Source organism: Micropterus salmoides, unplaced genomic scaffold (genome assembly GCF_014851395.1).
Source record: "Micropterus salmoides isolate LMB-PRFRI ecotype aquatic unplaced genomic scaffold, ASM1485139v1 Ms_hic_scaffold_6, whole genome shotgun sequence".
NCBI classification, from domain to species: Eukaryota; Metazoa; Chordata; class Actinopteri; order Centrarchiformes; family Centrarchidae; genus Micropterus; species Micropterus salmoides.
This window is the reverse complement of record NW_024044348.1, coordinates 15,899,260-15,922,737: the sequence shown is the minus strand read 5'-3', so window position 1 is coordinate 15,922,737 and position 23,478 is coordinate 15,899,260. Positions and strand designations below refer to the sequence as shown.

Genomic DNA, 23,478 nt, shown 5'->3' with positions numbered 1-23,478 from the left:
ACTGGAAGAATAAAAGATAAGGTGAAGTTAAAAAAAGCCCTACTTGTCATGACAATGACAGCTGTAACATTTTACCACAGCTGTCATAATCAGTATTTCATTTACTGTAGTGAAATGCCTTTAAAAAAAAAATCAGCATTAGACAAAGAATAACCATCTCTAGAGAAAGTAACAAGAACTTTAGCAGTGACATTAAGTATAGTGATGCATGAAAAATAAAAGTAATTGTTAAACACTGGCAATAACCCTGAATGTTAGACATTTAACATTTTAAGAGACGAGGGAAATCAACCCCAAATGCTGTAGGAAATTTGCCAGTCGAGACACAAAATGACAGTGTTAACATGCAGATGTTTAGCAGGTATAATGTTTAGCATGTCATCATGCTAACATTTGCCAATTAGCACTAGTACAGCTAAGGCTGATGGGATTGTAAATATCAGTTTTTCAAGTGTTTGGTCATAAACCAAAACCAAACTACTGGACAGACTAGATGGAAAGTGAAGGGATTACCAAAGTTATGACAATATATTCGGAGGGGGGCAGGAATGTCTGCAGCAAATTTCCTGTGATTCCAACCAAAACTTGCATAGATAATTCATTAAAAAAACATTAAAAAAAGACTGTCAACTCATTGTGACACTAGAGGAAAGGTCAGGGGATCACTAAAGTCAGTAGGATTCATCCTCTGGAGAGCATTAATTTAAGGGTACATATATGAACGGCAATCCATACCACTAGTATCGCTAAAAAGAGTGTTTACCTCACCACTCATGATTAAAAAAAAACTGATCCATACACACACAAATTTAGACTGAATTATGTGAACTCTTAAGTTGTGACAGTGGTCATGAATGAATCATTACTATTCTTAATTGTGACTGTGCTTTCGCTTGTACCCTGTAACCGTTATTAATGAAACACATAGACGTCCATGTTGAATGTTTCCTCACCTGTGTACTTTTTTTCCTCCAACAAAAATTTTCTATCTGAGCAAATACCACCTCTGAACTGCACCTTTTAACCACTGCTTGCCTTATAAAATGCAGCTAGTACGAAGTCCCAGTAAGAGCAGCATCACAAATGTGTCATTTAATGCTCAGAACCTAGCCAGCAGGCCGACTAAGAGATGTCAGTTTTCTGAAAGATATTGTATATCGTGCCAAGGGAAATCGTGTGCCACCCAGAAAGTACAGAAAATAGATAGAAAAAGCAGATAGGGTTCCAAGCAGAGAGACTGATGTGTAGTCATGGGCAAACAGGTAAACTGAGATGGAAAGTTATATAAAGGTCTGGATGTAGTTCATTCCTAAATCCCTGGGAAATTTGACCAGGGGGGAATGGAAGTTGCGCCATTCTGGGAGACAAATCAAATGCCAAAACATCAACTGAACCTGACATAGTCTGTACAAAGAAACTTCCACAGACCAACTGCATCAGGGTTGGGAGGTATATTAAAAGGAAAGGATTCCCCAAGCAAGATATTACCAGAGGTTGCCTCACAAACTGTATCCTCACACTAGAGCTCTGTTTGAAGATACATAGATTCTAGCGCACATTGCTTGCCCACCCTGTTGCTTTCTCTAACAGAAGTTTCACCTGCCTCGGGTGCCTACGAACCTGGTTATATAGAGCATCCAAAGAGACACTTCCACACCTGAGTCATTTGTGTCCACGGGGATATATATTTCACAAAGTTATCACTTCATTCTGAGATTGGAACTTTGATCAGTGTCACCCCCGAGCGTGCCATTAATGAGCAACGTCTTGGACCTAAATCAGCGTCATCATTTTCATCACCTCAAGTGATGAATATGAATTGCATCTTGCAGGAGGCTGTGCATCTTCTCCTGCAACTCCAGGACAGAGTGGGTTGTGCACAAAAAAATGTAGCTTTAGTTGTCTTCCCTGACTTAACTCAAGATCTCAATAAAGCCCAGAGTGTGTAAACTGTAGCTTTATCCATTATTAAAACACATAAATAAATGTAGAGACAGAAAATCATTTTATGATGAATAACTGCAGTTAAGCTCTGTCGCGGTTATGTACAATTTCACTGCATCCGAATACACTCTAACGTAGTCCATAAAACCTGCCATTTTAGTGCGGATTAATTTACCTGTGTGACACGTTAACAGGAACAAATAGCTTTATTCGTTCGTCGTTTGAGTGTCGTTGGTACAATTAACTGCAGCTGATCACTTACATAAAATGATGCAAAATACAAAAAGATGATGGTGCTTCTTTTAATGCCACAAAATATATGTTTTAAGGACAAAAACAAGCATTTGCATTAGTTAGATTGTCAATGGATTATATAACAAAGTGGACCAAAATATTTTTTGATCACCACCATAGCTTTCTTTTTAGCTGTTAAATGTTCCACTATGTTGACCAGCTATTCTGTATCTGTGTCTGTCTGACGTTTGGCGCCGGGCGGGCGTGCAATCAGTTATTCCAAAGAATGGGGTTGTTGAGAGTGAATCAAAACAGTGAAGTTGTGGGCCATAAAACCAAAACAATGATCTGAAAGATGACATAAACCCCCATCCAGCTGACAGTAATCATTCTCTGTTGGTTTGTCACTACAGCGCCTTTCACATTACACATATGTGATTCGGTCACTTAATATTCATGCACAGTCTAGTATAAACTTAACCTAATTTGTTTTCAGGAATACTGTGTTTATGAGTAGTAATCAGTAATTATGGTGTCTACATTGTGAAACACATACTGCCATTTTGTCACAAGCATAAACAGTGGAGAGACCCTGCTGCTTGGCCTATGAATTTTAATGCTGTACTTTAGAGGTATAGGTCACAGGCTTATGTAGGGGTCCTGTTAAGTGCTACTCTTTCTGTGTTTGTGTGTGTATATGTTCATGTTACAGATCATTTTCTTATTGATCGCCTTAGTTAATGTGTAATCTGCAGACTACACTGTTTTTGTTAAAACGAGTAAACTGCCACAACTGAATTAAGTCTTGTTTTTATGTTTGTTGTTTTTTGACTTACAAACCCAAAACTCCCGAGCAGACAAGAAGCATCGCAATCTCAGATTTAATTGCTACAAAATACAACTTTTTCCCTCGAGGCGGGAAGCGTGTTAGTCCTGCACGCCTCCACCTCAGTTGGTCAAATTCCTAGCCCAATACTTGTCACTCATCTTGATGAGCTGTCGTCTTTGAAACCGCATCTCTCCTGAGGCTGGCATCTATAAAGCTCACATCAATCGCTGCAGAGGCAAGTAAATGTCTGTGTTCACCTCTTCATAGGCAATCTGCAACAAAATAGCACTGCTAGTATTCACCTTTGCGTTTGCACAGCTTGTCTGCCACACGTTTAGCATGTCATTAGCTTTTTAATACTGGTGTTATTGCTTTGGCTTTACTGCATTTAACTGCACTAAAAGCCAACCCACCACTTTGTACTACAGCAGATGTCCATTCAAAAACCACAGAGGCTCATCTCTGTGGAGACAAAACTTCTTGCATTTGAAAAGGATGCATATTAGGTGAAATATTGCTTTAAGTTGAGTCCCTTGTAGTACAAAGTGGTGCATAAAGATTGAAATTTTTGCTCTGTACCAGGCCAAAACCACCAGACTCAACAGTCTACCTATTGTTCGAGAGCAGAACAATACATCAGACTGGATTTCATTTTTTTTTGAAAATGCATTAATTAATTATCTAATTATCCTGATTTTCCAGGACTTCGCCAAGTAGAGCAACAGTTGTTGCCGCACACCTACTACGGCTCGTGGTATTGTGATACATCTGCCCTCCTTCTCGCTGTAGTACTGTATTTGTCTACCAAACTAGAGTGGATTGTAACCGTCTGTCTTACAGTTTTGGTTGAGGCTCTTTTGACCTTAAATGACATTTCAGGTCCATCTTAATTCTCACATTCCATTTGTTGAAAGAAGTGTTGATTGCTGTATCATCTCTCCTCTCCATACTGGCGATTAAGCGAAACGCTTGGTAGAGTTACTTCACTGTACACTAAAAGATATTTATGGTCTATTTAGTATGAAATCCCCTTTTTGTGTATCCTTGCTTAACTGTGGCAGAAGGCTTCATCCTGACAGTGGTAGAATGTACATTTACTCAAGTGCTGTACTGAAGAACAATTTTGTGGTCCCATTTTTTATACTTTTACTCCACTACATGTTGGAAGCCAATATTGTGCTTTTTAGTACACTACATTAGCCTAGTTACTAAGTACTTTGCAGATTCAGATTATTAGTACAAAACATAAATTGAGTAATAAATTGACATATTACTTTTTATTTTTGTATTTTTACGCTGTGATATTACTTTTTCTTAAGTAAAAGATCTGAGTACTTATTCCACCACTGCTCATTGGTAGTGTTCCCAGGACTAGACACAGACAATAAACCTACACATGTCTGGCAGGACAAAGATGACCCACCTGAATTTGCTAACTTTGATTGCTGGAGCCTCTTATAAGCCTCGTCTGGACAGTTGAATGCATATTTGCACAGAACACTGACTCTGAATTTGACCCCCATTTCTTAGAGTATAGTTGCTTTAGAAAGGCATAGCTTTAGCCAGCATTGTGTGTGTGTGTGTGGGTGTGGGTGTGGGTGTGGGGGGTTTACAGCAACCAACGTTCCTTGTGACGAGTGAGTGCTGTGTTAAGATGGAAAAAGGAAAAATCGAAGCCTATTCTTCAAGAATGAAGTGTTATCTCATTTTGACCCCCTGGTGTTAAGACTACACTGTGCAGAGAGAAATTGCAACAAAATCTATTCACATCAGTGACTATGTTTGCCTTTTACATACTATCACTTCAGTCCTCAGGCCTGTAAGATCTTGTAGATTGAAACATTGCATTGAAAGGATAATTAAACTCTTTATTTGGAGCCTAACAGTGTGCAAACTTTGTTCGCTGCAGTTATATTTTTTGGCTTGCATCTTGCCTGGATGTGCACGCACACTTGGTCCCTCTTTCCAGATTATTGAGTACTGGCTAATTGCTGATGGGGTGTTGTCGCCTGCTCAGTGGTTACCATGGTAATTGTGCTACTGCATTTGCTTTGCACTGAAGATGTCCTGGAGGTAAACATGGGTTTTACATTACTGTTGTGAGGGCGTGTGTTAGCTACATTTCTTACAGCATGTCAAATGTACACAGATAAAAAGTTAACCATCATTTGTTTTCTGCTACTGTAAATGCAGTTTGTAATGAATAGTTTAGATGCCTTCTTACTTTTAAAGTAATAGCTTTGTACCCTTTGTGCGCTCCCTCTGGCTGAGCATTGCACTCCTGTAACATCGTCACAAGATGGAGAGTATCAAAATCAGTGCAGCTGGACCATATCTTTTTTTATTCTTTTTCTTCCTTGTCAAAACACGGCGCTTATATTACCCACAATGCAACTTGGCTGACCGTTTGACCTGAGATTCAGGGATGTTATGCTTAGTAGTGTCTAATATAGCCTTGTGCAGCTAGCTTCAAGCAGAGTTGAGGAGCTACAGGGGTCTGGTAAACTCACTTCTTTCTAAGTCTAAGGCCAAGACGTCCTGAGTTTGAGTCACCCTTGGTCAAGCCCCCAAAACACTGCATATTACATTTCCTATAATACAATTGGAGACTGTCTGTGGAGTGTCTGCGTTCTTATTTGGCTATGGATCTCTGAAGCTTCAAACCATGTTATACAAAAAATATATACAGTGAAAAGTAAGATATGCTCCACTTGTGATCAACAAGTCCTGCGTCATATCTAACATCTTGGGCAACAGAGCATTAGCTAATGTATTAAGGAACTAATTTTGATGTTGAGATGATTACTTTTCATCCTCACACTCACTTCAAGTCATCAGACCCTATTTACAATAAGATTCGAATCCCTAATTACTAAGCCTTAGGACATCATTAATTAACTCAAAACAATTTTAATACCAGGAAAACAACCACCTGAAACTATTTTGAATTATGTATGATACATAAAAATGGCTTGCACGGCAACAGTTTGAATAAATTATCAAGGCGTAAATGGATATCAGAGAAAATGGAGTGTTCGGTTATGGATCAGAGGAAACACACTTGCACTGACATCACGGCATGTAAACCTAGCACATTTGACAGTGTATATACAAAGCATATGCAGGAAGGGAAGAAAACCTGGTCCGCTTGTTTATTCTAAATAATGCCTGTCAACAAAGGACTGATGCTATGCTGACATGACCTTTTCCATGTTGTGTGAAAATGATTAAGGAACGGGCATACTGTGATTTAACATTTGAGCCAGCATGCAGTTTATTGACTGTGTGTTCACATTTGAAATCATTAGCCAGTGCAGACTTCTCATAATATATTGGATTTTTCTTAGATCACTTGTCATTCTTCGGTGTACACTGCTTTGTTATCGTTATTACTAGGGGTGTCACGATTCTCCAAATGCAGAATTCAATTAGATTACCTGGTATCCAGTGTGATGTAACCACCATTTTTTGGATTATAGGCTACCTCAGACAGACTGCGACGACCACACTGCTGCGCTGTGAAACACATTATTTTCAATTAAGCCGCACCATGGTGCTTTGTTGCTGTGTTGAGCAAAGCGTAAGCGCAACACAGCGTACTGCTCGGCAACCTCGCGTGCACGCTGTGGTCAAAGTTCAAAATAGCTGAACTTTTGCGCCGAACCCCATGGCCAGCGCAGCGCAAATCGCTTCATATCTGAAAGGGCCATAACGCCACATGGTCAGATTTAAATAATGCATTTAAAGTGTAATAACAATAGCTTATTTCACCAGTGAATTGACTGTGAAACAGAAACAAAGAGGAGTCACTAGGTGGAAGAAGGGTAATTTACAACAACATCTTGAGTTTCCTCACCTGCAAAAAGGCACCAGGATTAGAAAATGTATTTGTTTAAGATGTCCTGCCATATGGCGTATAAACTGTTGTTTATCTGTCAACGATGACTTTGTTGTTGACATAATTTACAGGGAATTAAAGGACTTTGTTTATTTGATAGGGACAGAGCACTTTAATGAACATCAGCATAATAAGACAGGATGTAAACATGCCGGAGATTCACATCCATAGTCCTTAGGCAGGTAACAAAAACATTACAATACAACAAGTGACAATATACAGATACAAATAAACAATACATAAGTAGAAAGATGTTGTTGTTTCTCTGTCATCTCAGACAGTGGCCATAGTGTCTCAAAGTGCAGGCTACTGGTGAGCTATGCTGTGTCGTCTTTGAAGTATTGTTTTTTTTCTCCGGATGCATGAAAATGGCATCTCTAGGCCTCGATCTCCATATGTGTTTGTGTGTTGATACTAAATCCTAATGAGTCAGTCTTCATCAGAAATTGAGGACCAAGCTCACGTTGCAACTGCTGCTACGATCGGAATAAGGCATGAGATGGCTTCGAATACACTGGCTGACACAACATTGTAAGTGCCATTTTAGAATAAGAAAAAGCTGTTATAGTGCTATGGCTGATTGATGAGGTGAACTGCTTGCATTTATCTTTCTTACAGTACTTTTCCTCTATTTACGTGTAGCACTGCAAATCACCAGGCATTCATTGTTCAGGATCCACCTTTATGTTGTGTTATCAAATTTTACTTGATGGTGCATCCCCTTCAACAACAGAAGAACAGCACCAACTAATTTTTAAATTAAAAACAGATATATGAGATGTGATCAAAGTTTACAAATGGCCGAGATGTTGGCAATTTAACCTGTTTATTTTTCTATGTTTTTTTGCCCAGTGTGGCATTTCAACTAAGGGCTGTGCCTGAAAAGATAAGATTCTCCTGGCAGGGTGTCTTGGTGTAACTGTAAAGTTAGCATTAGGGAGCCTGAACTGCTGCTCCATCCGTTTCAAAAAGTCTGTTAAGATGATCTGGACATATAATTAAGCGGTCTCAGTGACTGCTCTTTCTGAAGATATTCCAGATTTAAGGAACAGAATGGAAGGCAGTGGGACACACCAGGGGTATATATTATATATGGGATTACAGAGTCTGGGAATGTTTTGCAATATAACCTAGGAGAAGCTGATCTTGGCTTCGGAAAAGGACGCCTGGACTACTCTGTTTAGTCGGCTGCTACCACGACACATTTGTGGATAAGTGGAGTGAAATAATTAGATGCAGGATGGATAAATGGATGGATGTTAATCCCAGCACACAAGATTTGTCATGGTTATGACACCAGAGGGTTTCTTTAGTTTCAAACCTGCAAATATGTAAACACTTACCCACGTGAACAATAAGTGGGACCACGTATTTTCAACTAGTAGGATGATGCTCTCAATGGGTAACAGTTATATTTTAATGTGTATGATGGTAAAGTAAAGAAAAACAAAAAACATCCTATGTGTATTTTCAACTCTCCTTCGCTTTGTTTGCCTGGATATTATTGTTTTAAGTACATGCACTAAAAAGCAAAGGTCTTCTATCTGAAAATAAGTTTTACCTCTTTTACAGTAATTGCAAATACCTGTCTTAAACATCCATGAATTATAAGTAGATGATTAATTATTCATCTCCTTGCTTGCTGTGCTAATGTGAACAAAGTGACCTTATTCTTCAGCTGCTTACAGTGTGCCTTACACACCAGCTATGACATCGCTTGCCAAACTGTTAAAACGATGCAATAATGCACCATCACAGCAAACACGTGGTATAAAATTGTGCTTCTTGTTTCCTTTAACACAATGAGTTGCACTTTTTAATTGTAATGCAACGTGGGTTTATTTTTACACCTAAGTAAACAGTTAAGTAAGAATTGGCCAGAGGTAATCTTTAAAGAGGGAAAATTACAGTTGTGGGTATGTTTCCTCTATTTCTACCCCCTGTAACTTTTGGCTTTTAAGTGTTTCACGGGCATGATCGAAATGGTTCTTTTCCTGTGAGATCCATCTGAGAGGTGCCCTTACCCATCCGTTCATTCAGCCGTCCATCCACAGTATAAGCTAATGGCGTCAGTCAGCTGTGTGTAGCTCCTCTGTCTATTGATTTTGATCGATTGGTCGATCTATCTTTAGGTCCATCTGTCTCTCCGTCTGTTTTGTTATGAATTCAAAGTTAAAATAAAACTTTTGGGACATTAATATCCCATGAAAAGGTGAAATCAAATTTCGGACAATTAACACTGTTTTGTGGAGCAGGAGACAACAGCAGCGGATAGTGAAAGCTCAGTTTTCCCTGTGGTGCACTGGGTATGAGTCATGATGAACCGTGTGCTGACTCCTCGTGGTGAGCTATTGATCCACTACCAGGATCACCTTCTGGGCATCATCTCTTGGCCTCATTAGCAAGGGCTTATTAGCTGAGTAGGGCTATTACAGTGCTGTGCAGATGAAACCAATGGTGAATGGGGAAAACACATTTGATCTTGGACTTTCATGTCTGACTGGCATTGTCTTCTTAAATAGAATATAATAGATAATTGAATTGAGCCCAAAAACAGAGATAAGACACCTTGAATGACATCAAGGAAAATCAGTGTGGGCTAATTTGGGCTAATCATTCAACATGTAAGGTATTGTCATTATGCAAGATTTTTGTTACTAAAATGTTGTAAAGTAAACAACACGTCCATATTATCCATGTAAATGAGAGATCTAAATACTCCAACTCTTTCAAAACTGAAGCTACAGCAGTTTGGCATAGACCAGAGGTGTTCAAACTGAGGCGAGCCTCCCCATGGGGGTGTGGGAGAGTGGTGGGGGTTACGGAGGGTGAGATGTGGTTTACAGCTGGAAGTCAATGAGTGTAGTTTGGGCCTTTGATTGGCTGTGCTCATGGAGAAAGTTAAGGTACTTTAAAACCCTTACCATTGATATAAACCACCTTTCTTTTTGTGAACAGTTGTGAATGTGCACATTAAAATTTTTATTTAATTAAAATTAGCATTTATATATTGCTGTAACATGACAGGTGCTGTGTTGTTGGGCTATTGGAACCAGCTGACACTTTGCTAATATTTATGTATGTATTTAATATAATTATTTAATTAGTACATTTTAGTCACTATCTCTGACGGAAAATATTCAACATGGACGTCAATATACACTAACTTCCCAAATGGAGAAAATAGAGAAATTAATTTAGTCACAATTGTTCAAAAGAGAAAAATAAATTCCTAAGCCATCTCTAAATTATCAGCAAATGTTTACATTTCCAGTCACTGCTGCTTTTCACGATCCTCTGTAGGCAAAAATTGATTTCCTTTTAAATCTTATTAAACAAAGGCCTTGTATAAAAGAAGAATAACATGAAGCAAAATTAATTTCATTTTCCATTTCATTGAGATCACACAAATGACTGAGTCTGTCTTCCTCAGCAGCACCAAGATAATGTCCAGATCTGACACAGTGGGGTAATATCCTCAGTCTGATTTAGGCTCACATAGATATTTTATTCTTGTGGTATATCTCATATAATTTTCCAAATTAAAGTAATTTTCACACATCATTTGATCTAAGTTTGTGTTTTGAATTCACAATAACATAGATATTTTGTGTTATGTCACATTTTTCCTTTAAATCTTTTCTTTAAATTCTATCTTTTCTTAAATTGATCACAACTAATGATAGCTGGAGTTTTTATTAATCGTCCTTTCTTTGATTTGATCTTCCACAAAGTCAAACTTGATCATTATCATAATGATTGAAATTATTCATTTTTAATTCAGTAATCTTCCAAATATCAAAAATATTTTTACTAAAGAGATGCAGTGACAGTACGATGTAAAACATTTAACCACCACAGAGTGACAGCTAGGCTGGGAAAGACTGGGAGAGCAGCAACAGAAACAGAAATAAGACTTTTGTCCTTCATGCTGTATTAAGCTTTCAGCAGTGGTTACAGTACAGTCACAATTAAAACCACACTGACAGTGAAAATTGCAGCAGGTTAAGAAGTGTGCATTAAATGCGCTATGTGAGAGCACTAAATTCAACTTCATGAATCCACGACACTAGGCAAAAGATTATTATCTTGCATGAAACAGAACAACTGAGTATTTTTTGACCTACCAGCTGTGCTAATCTTCCACTGCAGTGTGTATTTGTTATAGTTGGTAAGAAGTCTTGCTGATGTATTGTAAGTGCACTGTTTGATAGCATAGATATGGTGCTGTTTCATAGTCCTCCCTTGGCAGAAATAAAAAACTAACTTAAGATGAGTGTTTTTTAGTGACCTAATAGGTGAGGGTGTTTTCTTTCATTGTTTGTTGGCATTATGACACACTACTACAGCATGTATTCTAAACCAAATTAATTTACCAAAGCCCAAGCCTGTGCGTTAAAAGTGTTTCTTCTTAGGGAAACTCCTTAGCTCTTTCATCATGGTCCTTCATGGAGCTCATTTACTAAAGTAAAATTGATTTCATGGAGCAGAGGATTATGGATTTTACTTTGCATTTTTCCCAAAGTCTCAGTTTATTGTTGGTGCAGCTGATAACAAAACAGGAAGGATGTGTAGCTCTCTGTTGGAACTGGCCAAGTTTTGTTGAAAATATGAGACTTAGATTACAACCTTAATTTCAATGGCATCTGATGACTTTACTTTCAACATGTAACAGGTTCTGCAGTTAATTATTTTCTAACATAGCATTAGGCCTATATCAGTCTGCCAATTTAAGCAGCAACTGTGATTCAGACACATGCCTATTAATTTACCTTGCTGAGTAATTCTAATCAACCCATTGACATTCAAAGCAAGCTTACAGATATTCAGCTGTAGGAAGAGGTCCAGTCCGTCCCCCTATTCAGAGTATCAGCCATCCCAGACAGCTAGACGCCCGGGCTGTTCATTACCTGCTGCTGACTTCACTGCAACTGAACTGACTAGCTATGTAAGGTAAAGGTACAGTCATGTTACACCTCTGATCTGTCAGTATTTACTTTGTCTCCCGTTCGCTTTGGTTGCTGTGCAGTGCATCTGACAAATTCACGCATGTGTTTCCTGTTTCGGTATGATCTCCTGGCCGACTCCAGCAGGTGTCAGAGTTCAGCATTGGTCAGCTTTGCCCTGCAAATTTGCACGGTCAGCCATTATTTCAACCATTAAAGTGTCATCATGTAAAATATGATACTACCATGCTGTAAACTAAAACATCATATACATGGTTTACATTTTGTCATTGATCAGCTCAATATTTATTCATTACCCACATCGGGAACTGTGACATCACAGGCTTTTTTGGGACTGAGTGAAGTGCAATTTCACTGGACTGAAGACTAATTTTAGTTACCTTTCCTTTAAATCCTTTCCAAATTACCTTTCCAAAAATCTAACAAAGCTGGTTTTTTTATGAGTGCTAATGCTGGATTATTTTGTTGTGTAAAAATATTGACATTGACTGAGCTAATGATGTGATTTATTTTTGAAAATGTTTCTGTTGAGCAATAAACTAATTTTTAACTTCTGGGAAATGGCAAGGGGATGTGATGGCCAGCAGCTCCCTTAAACGTTCATACATTTTGTTTCAAATACATATGATTATGATTAGTTATCAGTTGAGGCAGATAGCTCCAGTGGACCTTGAGATGATCAATGCTCATGGCATCTCACGTCCAGACAACCAGACCAACCGAACCAAATCAAATACTGCAGTGCCTTCATCTTTACTGAGACCTGGCTGCGCCCAACAACATTCTGGATCAAGCTACTGCATTCGACGGGCGGAGCATGTTCCACGCTGATAGAAAACAAGACTTTGGTAAGACCAGAGGAGGCGGACTGAGAAGAATCCTGCTGAGTATATATTAGTTAACCTGCTGGGCCTAATAACATCCCTAGCCGTGTACTAAAAACGTGTTCAAATCAGCTACAGTAGTTGATGTTATTACTGACATTTTTAACATCTCACTGTCACAGTGTGCGCTTCAACACGGTCACCATCGTCCCTGTCCCAAAAAAGTTTGACGCTCACCCCCATTGTGATGGAGGGCTTTGAGAAACTAATTCTCCAGCACACAAAGAACAACCTCCCAGTCAGCCTGGATTATCACCAGTTTGGATTGGCTGTCATACCACCTTCACAGTAGTGCTCAACACAGGAGCCAGGGCTGTGTGCTCAGCCCCCTCCTGTTCAAACTGCACACCCACAACTGCAACCACTGACATGGAGATAACTCTGTTGTGAAGTTTGCAGATGACACCACCATCTTCGGCAAGATTTCAAACAATGATGAAACTTCATACGGGGAGGAAATAGATAATCTTGCAAAACATCGGTGGAGCTGAGGTGGAGCAGATAACCAGCTATAGGTTCAACATAACAGAGAACCAGACATGGCCATCTTACATCTCCACGCTGGTTAGAGAGAAAGCTCAGAAATCGCTTAAGGAAACTTAAGAAGTCAAAATTCCTGTGCTAAGTTCTTATTATCTTTTACAGAGGAGCAATATAAACCATCCTGACTGGTAACATCACAAGCTGGCATGGGATGTGCACAGCCAAGAACAGGAGGCTCTGCAGAGGGTGATTAAAACTGCTTAGAAGATTGTTGGTACCCATCTACCGAGCATCAATGATACTTACGGACAGTAACTAACTCAGCCACAGCCTGTTCACCCTGCTGTTGTCTGGCTAGGGATGCAGAAGTATCATCTGTCGTACTACCAGACTTTAAAGCAGCTTCTTCTCTCACCCCGTGAGACTCCTCAATTCATCCCCAGCACTCCACCATGTCACATAATTTTATTTCCATTACCTGTTATTTTTTCGCCCCTCTACTGTATATAGTTTTTATAAATTGTTTGCTTTTGTGAGTAGCATAAACGGAACTACAACTTCATTTTGTTATACAAACCTGTGTTGTAAATTGATAAATATATGTACATTGTACCTTTCAAAAGAAATAAGGACTCAGCAACACATGAAGGAACTCATTAAAACTTGATTAAAACACTTGACTACTGACTATTCATGTATTAAGTTTGACTTTAACTAATTCAAAATTGTTAGACCCAACTCTGACTGAAGACTGAAGTATTTATGACACCATACATTTTGTACCTGGAAAACAAACTTTGTTACTGAGATACTGAGATGTCTACTATCTAAGAAAGGCAAAAGTATCTAATGAGATATTTTCACTGGGGTAGCTGTCTTTCTATAGATCCTGAGGGACTGATTGAAATTTTTTAATCCCTTTGTCCCAGCATACTTCCCAGTGTCCACAAACTGAACCCACGAGAATCTCATGTTGCTTAGCGAGAGCGAACCCTCAGAACGTGTTAGCCCTAAAGGAATCAAGAGGTGATTATTTCCTTGAACTATGCGCTTATCCGTTTCTGCAGTCGAGCACCAGCAAGAGTCTGAGTTCCCCGTTACATTTTACAACCCTGAATTATAACTAATTGCATTTTCACTGTGCATTTTAAAGTTGGTTTTAACAAGCTAGACGTAGTTCCCGAAACCACAAAAACACACTACAGGAGTGTTTGTTCGGGATATGAGATACAGTCTTCTTTTATACTCAAGAGAAAATCTTTCACGTTATAACAAGATCCTTTTCTAGTTAAGATTTTCTTCATTATAACAAGAAAACTTTTTTTCTCCAAACAACATTGTTCAAAGAAAACACGTTTTAATAATGACACACTTTGATGTTATAGTGTGAAGAGTGGGTTCTGTGCTGCCACAGGTAATGCATTATTTGTGGCCAAGTTAAATTAGGTAAAATCATCTGTATAATACCCAGAAACACCTCTGCCTTGTTGAAAGCATTGTGGTTTTGTAGGTAGGAATATTATGAAAGGCTGTGTAATTTAGGAAACTATAGGCAAGAGAAGGCTTTTAGGGGGAAGGGCATTTCACACTGCTAAAGTTAACACTGTCCATCTGTCAGGGATCTGAACTCAAAATTATGAAATTAGGTAAAAATGATCCCAAACAGGCAAAGTGGCACATAATTGGTAGAGATAAAATTGCACATGTGAGTGGTGTTTAGTGTAGGGTAACTTTCAATTGTATGTGCCAAAAAGCCTCTGTGTTCTAGGGCAATCTGATAGCGTCGCATTACTTCAGTAGGTTATTATCATCGAAGGACACTGAACGGTTCTTTGGGATTGTGCACTAACCACATATTGGCTGAAATAAAAGAAAATAATCTGGTTGAGGTGTAGTTCTATTCCGCCTACTCTGCCTCCAGGTCCCCGCGCCTCCTCCAACATGTGTCCGCACGCTAATGTCCAATGGTGCGCAATACCAAGGATGCATAAAGGCAGAGGACAGCGCGCGCCCCTGGATGCGAGCAGCTGAAGTCGCAGCCACTCCACTCCATGTTTTGCCCTGCCCTTGTGCGCTCTCTGCTCGCTGTGCAGCGTGCGTCTCGGCTGCATTTCGCTTCCCTCACACTGACACGAACACAGGGGCTGCTTGCTGTGTGTGCGGGAGAAGTTGTTGGCACAGAGAGCACCAGGTAGCAACTGTCTTCTTCAAACGGATTTCGTTCAAGCTGGGAGCAGTCGGGCTCGCCGGGTCCTTTTTCTATTTTCGAGTGGGAAGATAACGAAGCGGTTTGCAATGAGATGGACGCACCAGTATCTAAAGTGAGGAGTGATATTTTTTTCTTTTTCTTTTAACGAACAATCTGACATCCTGCTCACTGGAGAAATCTTTAACTCAGCCCTTTTGGATTTCTTTTTTTCTCTCTCTCTCTCTCTGACGGAGCTCGTATTTCCCTGTGAAACATTATCAAGGATTTCACTGATGTATGCGATGTGGAGACTGCAAGTCGCCTTATGTACTCTGTCGGTGCTGTCCCTGTCATCTGCTGGTGAAAGCAAAGCGCGGAGCTGTAGCGAGGTTAGGCAAGCTTATAACGTTAAAGGCTTCAGCATCGTCAATGTACCTCATCAGGAAATATCAGGTAGGCGAAACTGACAGATCACCACTGCTTTTCGCCCCCCCTTCACCACTTGTCATTTCTTGTTTCCCCCCTTCAGATTAAATAATTTGATGATGACTGAACTATGTAATATTCCTCAAACCTTTGAGCCCTCCCTGTTATTAGTGGGTCCAAATAGAGTCTACCCTGCATTATAAAAAAGTATGTATAAGCAACATGCAATGTTTCATGAGGTAGACTTTGCCAATAGCATTTGTCTGAATGTAGTCTAAATGCAATCGTTTGTTTGTCTATTCAGACCCCCTAATAAAACATCTTGATAAGTGTCTTGATAAATCAAAGACTTGTCATTGCGGTAGAGTGGGACTATATATGATTTTTGCTATGTAAAGGTAAATATGATCCTTTCCACTATTTCCACATTGCTTAGCGATGAATCACAGCAAGCTACATTTCATTTATTATCTTCCATTAAGTAGCCACCAAACACTGGATTAAAAATCCAGATGAAATGATCCCCCTGTACAAAAGCTGTTGCTCTTTAAGTAGGCAATCGAAACAAATCACACATCCCCATCTGGTTAAAGTGTTATTTCCCGGTGTTTTAGATTTGACATTATAGAGGCCAAATTGACATTGGTAAACAGCACACAAACTTAATTCACACTAAAACTGGTAAAAACCCAGTCGTTACCCTTCACATGTTTTAGCCTTTTGACCATTAAAGAGAAGTGTGACTTCACCCAGACGTTATAAATTTAATAGATAACCCATTTAACACCACAACTAACAGCTAAAGAAAGAGTGATTTACTTGCAGCCTCTCCCCCCCCAAAAAAATCTGAGACAGATTGACTTTGCATCAGTGGCACCAGGAGATGTTGTGAGAGTGGCTGCATACCTGTTGCTTGTATTCAACAGAAGATCATGAAGCTTGACGTGTTGTATTTGGCTAAATAGGGAATGCTGCTTACCAGTAGAGGGCTGTATGCACTCAGCGTTATACCCCTTTTTGCTGTGGGTTTGTTTTTTCCTTTTTGATATTTCCTCAAGGCTACAGCTTAGGTTTTAATTCATGCTCTTTGGTACAGCAGAGATATGGGGTTTTATTATCTCTTGTGTGGTGGTAATCACATTTATGGTCAAAGCAGGAAAGGAGATTAGTCAGTAAACATAGGCTGCTTCATGAGATGGAAGAGGGGAAGCTGAGAGTCCTGAAGTTAATCCCTCTATTGCCTCTTACAGACAAAATAGAGATACTGTATTGGTAATTTGCAGTGTCAGGCGCTAATGATCATAGAGCTGCCTTATTTGCTTTTAACAGGGTTTCAGAATGACGCGGATCAGTTTTGTTCCTGATTGAATGTGTGCATGGTGTGTGAGGGATCCTTGCATTAAGAATCCGTTTTATACCAGTTTTATCCAAGAATTATATTTCTATGTGGCAAACTTTGAAGTTATTGACTAGTTAGACCTTTTCAAAGTGTGTCAGAAAATGACTGATTATAATGCACACAAAAATAGGTCAATTTGGATGTTAGAAAATGATTGTTTGTGATGGAAGGCGGGTTAGTACAGGCCTTAATATGTTGTAGCATTGCAGGAATACTAACTTAAGTAACTATGTGTCTGCTGATTCAGTCGACATACATATATATTGAAACATGAGCATGATTAATTTCACCATTGTTGATTATCTGGTTTATATTTGGATTATTTATTCAATCTTATTTGATTATTTTAATATATTCTGAGACAGTATCTTGCACTTCAGTAATGCAGCTGTTTATATCACTCAGCAGTTCTTACAGGAGTGTAAATCATGTAGCTGTCCAGTTTTTGACCAGAGTTGTGGTTGGCCTCCATGTCCCTTGACTGCAGGATTGGTTCCATTTAGCGCAACAAGAATTCAGATCGTGTCACATAACATTTTATAAATAATTTGGAAATCCTTGGACATACTTTTGTTTCGTTATGTAGAGTTCTCAGTGTTTATTCTTATGTTCATTCTTCATCTACTCTTTATCAAGTTGAAGTCGAAGACAGAGGTCTGTTGGCCACATTATAGATTAAGATGTTTTTTTGGAAATATGATCAAATCCTAATTACACGCCATGTTCACCCTGTGCACTATGTGTAATTAGATTTTGTTGTCTTCAAATAACCTTTGCATAAATACAACAGAAGTTAGATTTGGGCCTCGGGAGATGGGATAGTAGAAAGTCCCCAATTATACCTTATTAGCTATGCTAATACAAACATGTGGTAAGCTGCATAAGCAGCGTTAGCACTCATCCCTCCATCATTTGCTGTCATGCTACTGCTATGCCTCTAGATACAAAACACTCAGGTTACTCCTGCAAAGGAGGCTACCATAGGTTTGAAGTTCCATATTTGCATAAGCTAAGTATTTTTGACAGCTCTCTGCCACTGAGAAGTGGAGCTACATTATTTAAGTGGTGACAAACACAAATATGTTTTATACAAATGCTAGTTTTTGCATATGGAAATCTGATAATTATTTAATCCACACTTTAACTTTAAGTAAACACAATTTTCATTCAGTTTAAATTAAATACATTTAACTTTTTTATTTTTAAAGATACAAATACATGTTTGTATTTACTTGTGTTTATTGTGGGAACTCTAAATGTAAGTTTCTTTCTTTGCATTTTTGTCATACCCTTTTGAATAATAACATTTACACAGCTAAAGTCTGCAGGACACCCATTATTGAAATATTACAGCAGTGTTTGAATGTGTCTCATTCGCTCCAAAGTCATAAAACCTATCCATAAAGAACCTGCTAGACCATCAGAGCAGAAACCCCAAGTTGATGTTTCAAGGATTACACCAGGAGGCTAGGTCAATTCTTTGTGGCTTTAAAAAAAACCCCCATCTAAATCTGTAAAGTTGTTGTGGCAAAATATTTTTTCTCTGCTTGCCTCTCACAGTGTCTGAGTTATTATTACGATTGGCTTGGCTAATAATACTCCTTCACAAATGTTATGCCAGTCGAAAGCAGAAACTTTTGGTGTAAAGTCTCCCGCTTCCTCCGAGACAGTCGGATTTACTTGTGTGATTTTTGCCATGAGGAGATGTAATGCACGATCAGCAGTGTGACTTTATGTCATCCTTACTGCTGTGCTTGGCAAATTGTCATTATACATAGTTTTATTCTGGGATTGAAATTACTGTTTGGCACTGATGCAGACATAATGTATTTGACAAAGTTGGCTGACAACTCGGAGAAAGGTCAACCATACTACCCACTTCATTGATTAAAGAATGCTACTTTCTCTTTTTGCCTAAGGACTCTTGAGTGCCTCCGCTGGCTCACAGTACTGGAGTGGTGGGAGGTAGAGGCCAGTGAGAAAAATCTTTCTGGCTTTGGACTTGTTTTTATACAGTAAGAGGTTTCTCTGAAGAGTGCCAGCATTCTTTGCGAAGAGCAGATGGGTAGGACAGAGTGGTGGTGCTGAAACACACTGCTGTGAATCTGAAAAAAAAAATCTAAAACTGGCTGGTGGATAGCTTCATTGAACTCCACCAGGTTGAGCTTGTGTTTCCTCTTTCCTCCACGTGTCTGTGTTGTCAGCGTACCATCGCCTGTCTGGTGTGTCACACAGCAGTCAGCCAACAATACGGCCTGCCTGTGAGGATCACCCCCGTGTGCACGTGTCAGACGTTAGTTATAGTGTCACACACACACACACACACACACAATGCTGCTTGATTGTCAGCCCTTTGTTCATAAATACAACGGCTCCTGAATGCTTTAGTCAGGTCCTGCCAGGGAGCTCTGAGGCTTTGCCATTAATATCATCTACTTACACAGAGCGGTTGGCATTCTCATGGGTGGACTCTGCTCTTTGCTATGACTTTAAAACAAAATCACTTTATGTGCTGCAGTTTCTATGAATGCTGTCCCCGAGTCTCATATTTCCTTTTTCAAGAATAACAATTACCTTTGGGGCTCATCTATATCAACTTTAAATAATATTATTTGATTTCTCTAAAGTGAACGCTTATTAGCTGTTATACAATCCATCCAGCACAATTTTTCCTCATGTGATTTCCTGATGCTGCGACTCTCTCTGCTTATCATTGTGATCTGCACTTAGCTGTTTGCAGGTTGTGAGATGCGTGCAGTTCCCCAATTCCCTTAAATACAAAACAGATATTAGAGATCTTTGCTGTTTGCAGTTAAAAGAATGTTAGGACCCTTGTGATCCTTCTGTATGCAGCACAGTTAATATTGCCAACATTTGACTTTAAAATAAACTATTTTAGAATTCTTGCTAATGCCTCAATGTGATATTCTTATGACGCTGTCTATTCACATATATTCAGGGCCTCAGATTTCATTGGTGAAATTGCAACTGATTCAAGGAGATGATTTATTCATAATTGAAGGTGTCAGTATGTTTTATTATTGTTGAATTCTTTAAGATTCTATTGCAAGAATCAGCATTTCAGTTTTGAAGGTATTTAGCAGTATGCTGTATAAACACATACTGTCATAATTTAACTCTGTGGTTAATGTTCTGGTGTCACTTTTTTTCATATTGTCACAAAAGTATGTAATCAACACTCTGTTTGTTGCACTGATCAATTTTTAATTTACTCTGCATGTAGGGCAGGTATGCAAAATAAATTTGTGGGTAATTTTAGATGTGTTCGCAGCTAGATGTCTGATCACTAAATAATGGAATGACATGAGACCTTTAGTAAAAGTGTGGGAATACCTCTCTAAAAGCCCTAGCCCAGCAAATATCCATATAATAATTCTGTGGGGCATTTTTTCCAGAGCCCATTAAGATGCTCTTGGCTCTGCCAAATTGGAAATAAGTCTCTTGCCAGCCTGTATACATCTTCAGAGGGAACAGTTAATGAGATGTGAGGGAGATTAGGCTGTGTGTGCTTGTGTGTGTTCATGTCTGTGTGTGTAGCAGTTTAGCCTCACTTTCCCAGTCTTTCTTTTGCTTTGCATCTCTATTGTCGTGGAAAATGACAAAAGTGTTTTGTTTTTCATTGGGCGAGACAGATTGTGTGCATGAACGCATCCAGATGAGTTTGATAATGAATCCTCAAGCTTTGTCAGATTTGGTGAATGAAAACATCTGACAGTTGTCTTGACCTGAAGAATGTGTCAATCCTCGGCAGGCATTCATGCCTGAAATGCATATGGTCTGCAATCTTCCTGGAAGCCTTGCTTAACACCATGTATGGTGTTTTCTGAGTAGTGTGAAAAGCTTCCGGCTAGCGTAGGAGACTGCTATTGCACTTTTTTCCAGTTTTCAATGTTCTGTTGGCCTAAATCAGTAATGGAGGGTGGGATTAAGGATCTCTACCCTCTCAAGCCTTGAGAAAATAACAGCATGAAGTTAAAGGATGGGTGTGATTATATGTTTTGGGATTAGAAGAGAGAGCATAGAAAATAAGCAAATAAATAAATGTACTTAATAAAGTAGAGCATACAGGCAGGGAGTGCATCCTTGACCAACCATGTGTTGATAACATGACTTCAGTTGTACCTATGTCAGATGAGAGGAGCTCTGGGATACAAGGAGGGAGTCGGATAGGATGTTGTAATAGAAGGAAAAGTCACATGTGGTATTCCTCCACTGGGTAAAGTGTTTCCCCTAGGATTTCTCTGTCAGTGGGTGAGGGTGGTGCAGGAATGCTGTTGAGGGTCATATAATTGTTGACATATGGGAATAGTTGTTGGGTATAAATGATTATAGGCTTTTCTACTAATGTCTATGTAAGGGAGACCCTTAGGATTGAACTGAAGCCATATAACATATACTGTTTACTACACAGACAACACTAATCACTTTGTCTATTTTCACCCTCTAGGCAAGAGAGTGTTAGTGGTTTTCCAACCATTATTTATTATGTATGTTGGAGAAGCAGGGCGTTCTGTTGTGTTTATTGCTATGGTCTTTTTTCTTTGCCCACAGAGCCTTTTTGCCTCTGGAGGGAAGTCTCTGAATAGAAGTCCCAAGCTTGACACCAATGATAAGGCTCAGAGAGATGAGAGCCACACAGTGCTTTGGGAAAACCCATGTCATTTCGAGGTGTCAAGGATGCAAATACATTTCACACTGGGGACTTTTTATTTTTGTTTTTCAGACACAGGCAAGTGCACATGGCTGAGGTGATTTGCTAAATAAGTTGCCCCTCAGAGAGTTCGAAGTAAACAAGCATCAAGCACAGATAAACATGGTGTGGCAAAATTGTCATGGAAACATCAGATGATGTCAACAAATGCAGACAGCGACTGTGGCATTGGCGTTACAGATTTGACAATGATGCTGTTGTTGTTGTTACATAGAAAGTTTCCACCCCTGAAAGACCTCCGTGGTGGTTTCACTGAAGTGAAAACCGTGTGGCGTTTTTGATGTTTCAGAATCAATAGTGCAGATGCTCCAACATGCAGACACTTTTTAGTACAAACAAAACAGTAATAAACAAACAAACAGTGCATCAATGGCTAACTTTAAGGCCTGCTAACATCATTCAGTACTCTAAATATAGGCATACTTTAGTCACAGCGTTGTTGTAGCAAGAAATTGAATATTTGGATATTGTAACACTTTTAACTCCAGTTGGAATAAAAAAGGCAAGGATTGAATAACAAGGGGAACTTTTTTGTAAATGTCATGAATCAGAATCAGCTTTATTGCCAGGTATGTGTACACATACGAGGAATTTCACTCTGGATTGTACAATGCTCACGATAATAATAATAATAATAATAATAGTAATAATCTTTATTTGTAGAGCACTTTTCAAAAACAAGTTACAAAGTGCTTTAACAAGTGTAAAGACAATAATACCCAAAAGACAATAATACAAAAACAATAAAAGATAAAAGCAAGAAAACATTGAAAAGACTAAAATACACGTTTAAGATAAATATGAAATAAGTAAAACCGAATAAAAAAAGACGATCAATAGATTTTTGGGTCAAGCAAGTAAAAGGGCTGTTGCAATAATCCAGGCGTGATGAGATGAAGGCTTGTAAAATGATCTTGGTGTCCTTAAAAGTTAACATAGATCAAATTTTTGCTGTATATATAAGTTGATAAAAACATGATTAAACAAGCTTTGTGGTGTGCTGCTCAAAATTTTAATTACTATCAAACCAAACACCAAGGTTCTTTGCCACAGGCTTAATGTGATTTACTAGGGAACCAGCAGATGGCAGTATTTGTTTTGCCATCTGCTGGGACCCAATGACCAAGATTTCTGTTTTGTCTGAGTTCAGCTGGAGGAAATTATTTGACATCCATTTTTTAACTTCACAAAGGCAGTTGTTAAGTGAACTCAGCATTCCAGGGTCTGTGGATTTGACAGGCAAGTACATTTGTGTGTCATCAGCATAAATATGAAAAGAAATACCATGTTTATGGATAATATGTCCAAGGGGAAGCAGATACAAGGGAAAAAAATGGGTCCTAAGACCGACCCCTGAGTCACACCATATTTAACTGGACAGAACGAAGAGACATAGTTGTTTACAGACACGCAAAACTTCCTATTTGACAGGTAGGATGAAAACCATTCTAGGGCAGTACCAGAGATCCCCACCCAGTGCCTCAGTCTGTCTAA

At 39.0% G+C, this 23,478-nt stretch overlaps 1 protein-coding gene across 3 annotated transcripts in view; it reads left to right on the top strand.

Moving 5' to 3' along the window:
• Positions 1-23,478, top strand: part of gpc6a (glypican 6a) — a 285,802-nt gene that overhangs the window by 112,837 nt on the left and 149,487 nt on the right. The window contains exon 1 of one of the 3 annotated variants that reach the window (XM_038701530.1): positions 15,253-15,880. The exons of 1 other annotated variant lie outside the window; for it this stretch is intronic. In XM_038701530.1, coding sequence (XP_038557458.1) covers positions 15,721-15,880 — 160 coding nt within the window. In that variant the 5' untranslated portion in view covers positions 15,253-15,720. Of the gene's footprint in view, positions 1-15,252; positions 15,881-23,478 lie in introns of those variants that run through there. One more of the 3 variants, XM_038701531.1, reaches the window with a different exon arrangement.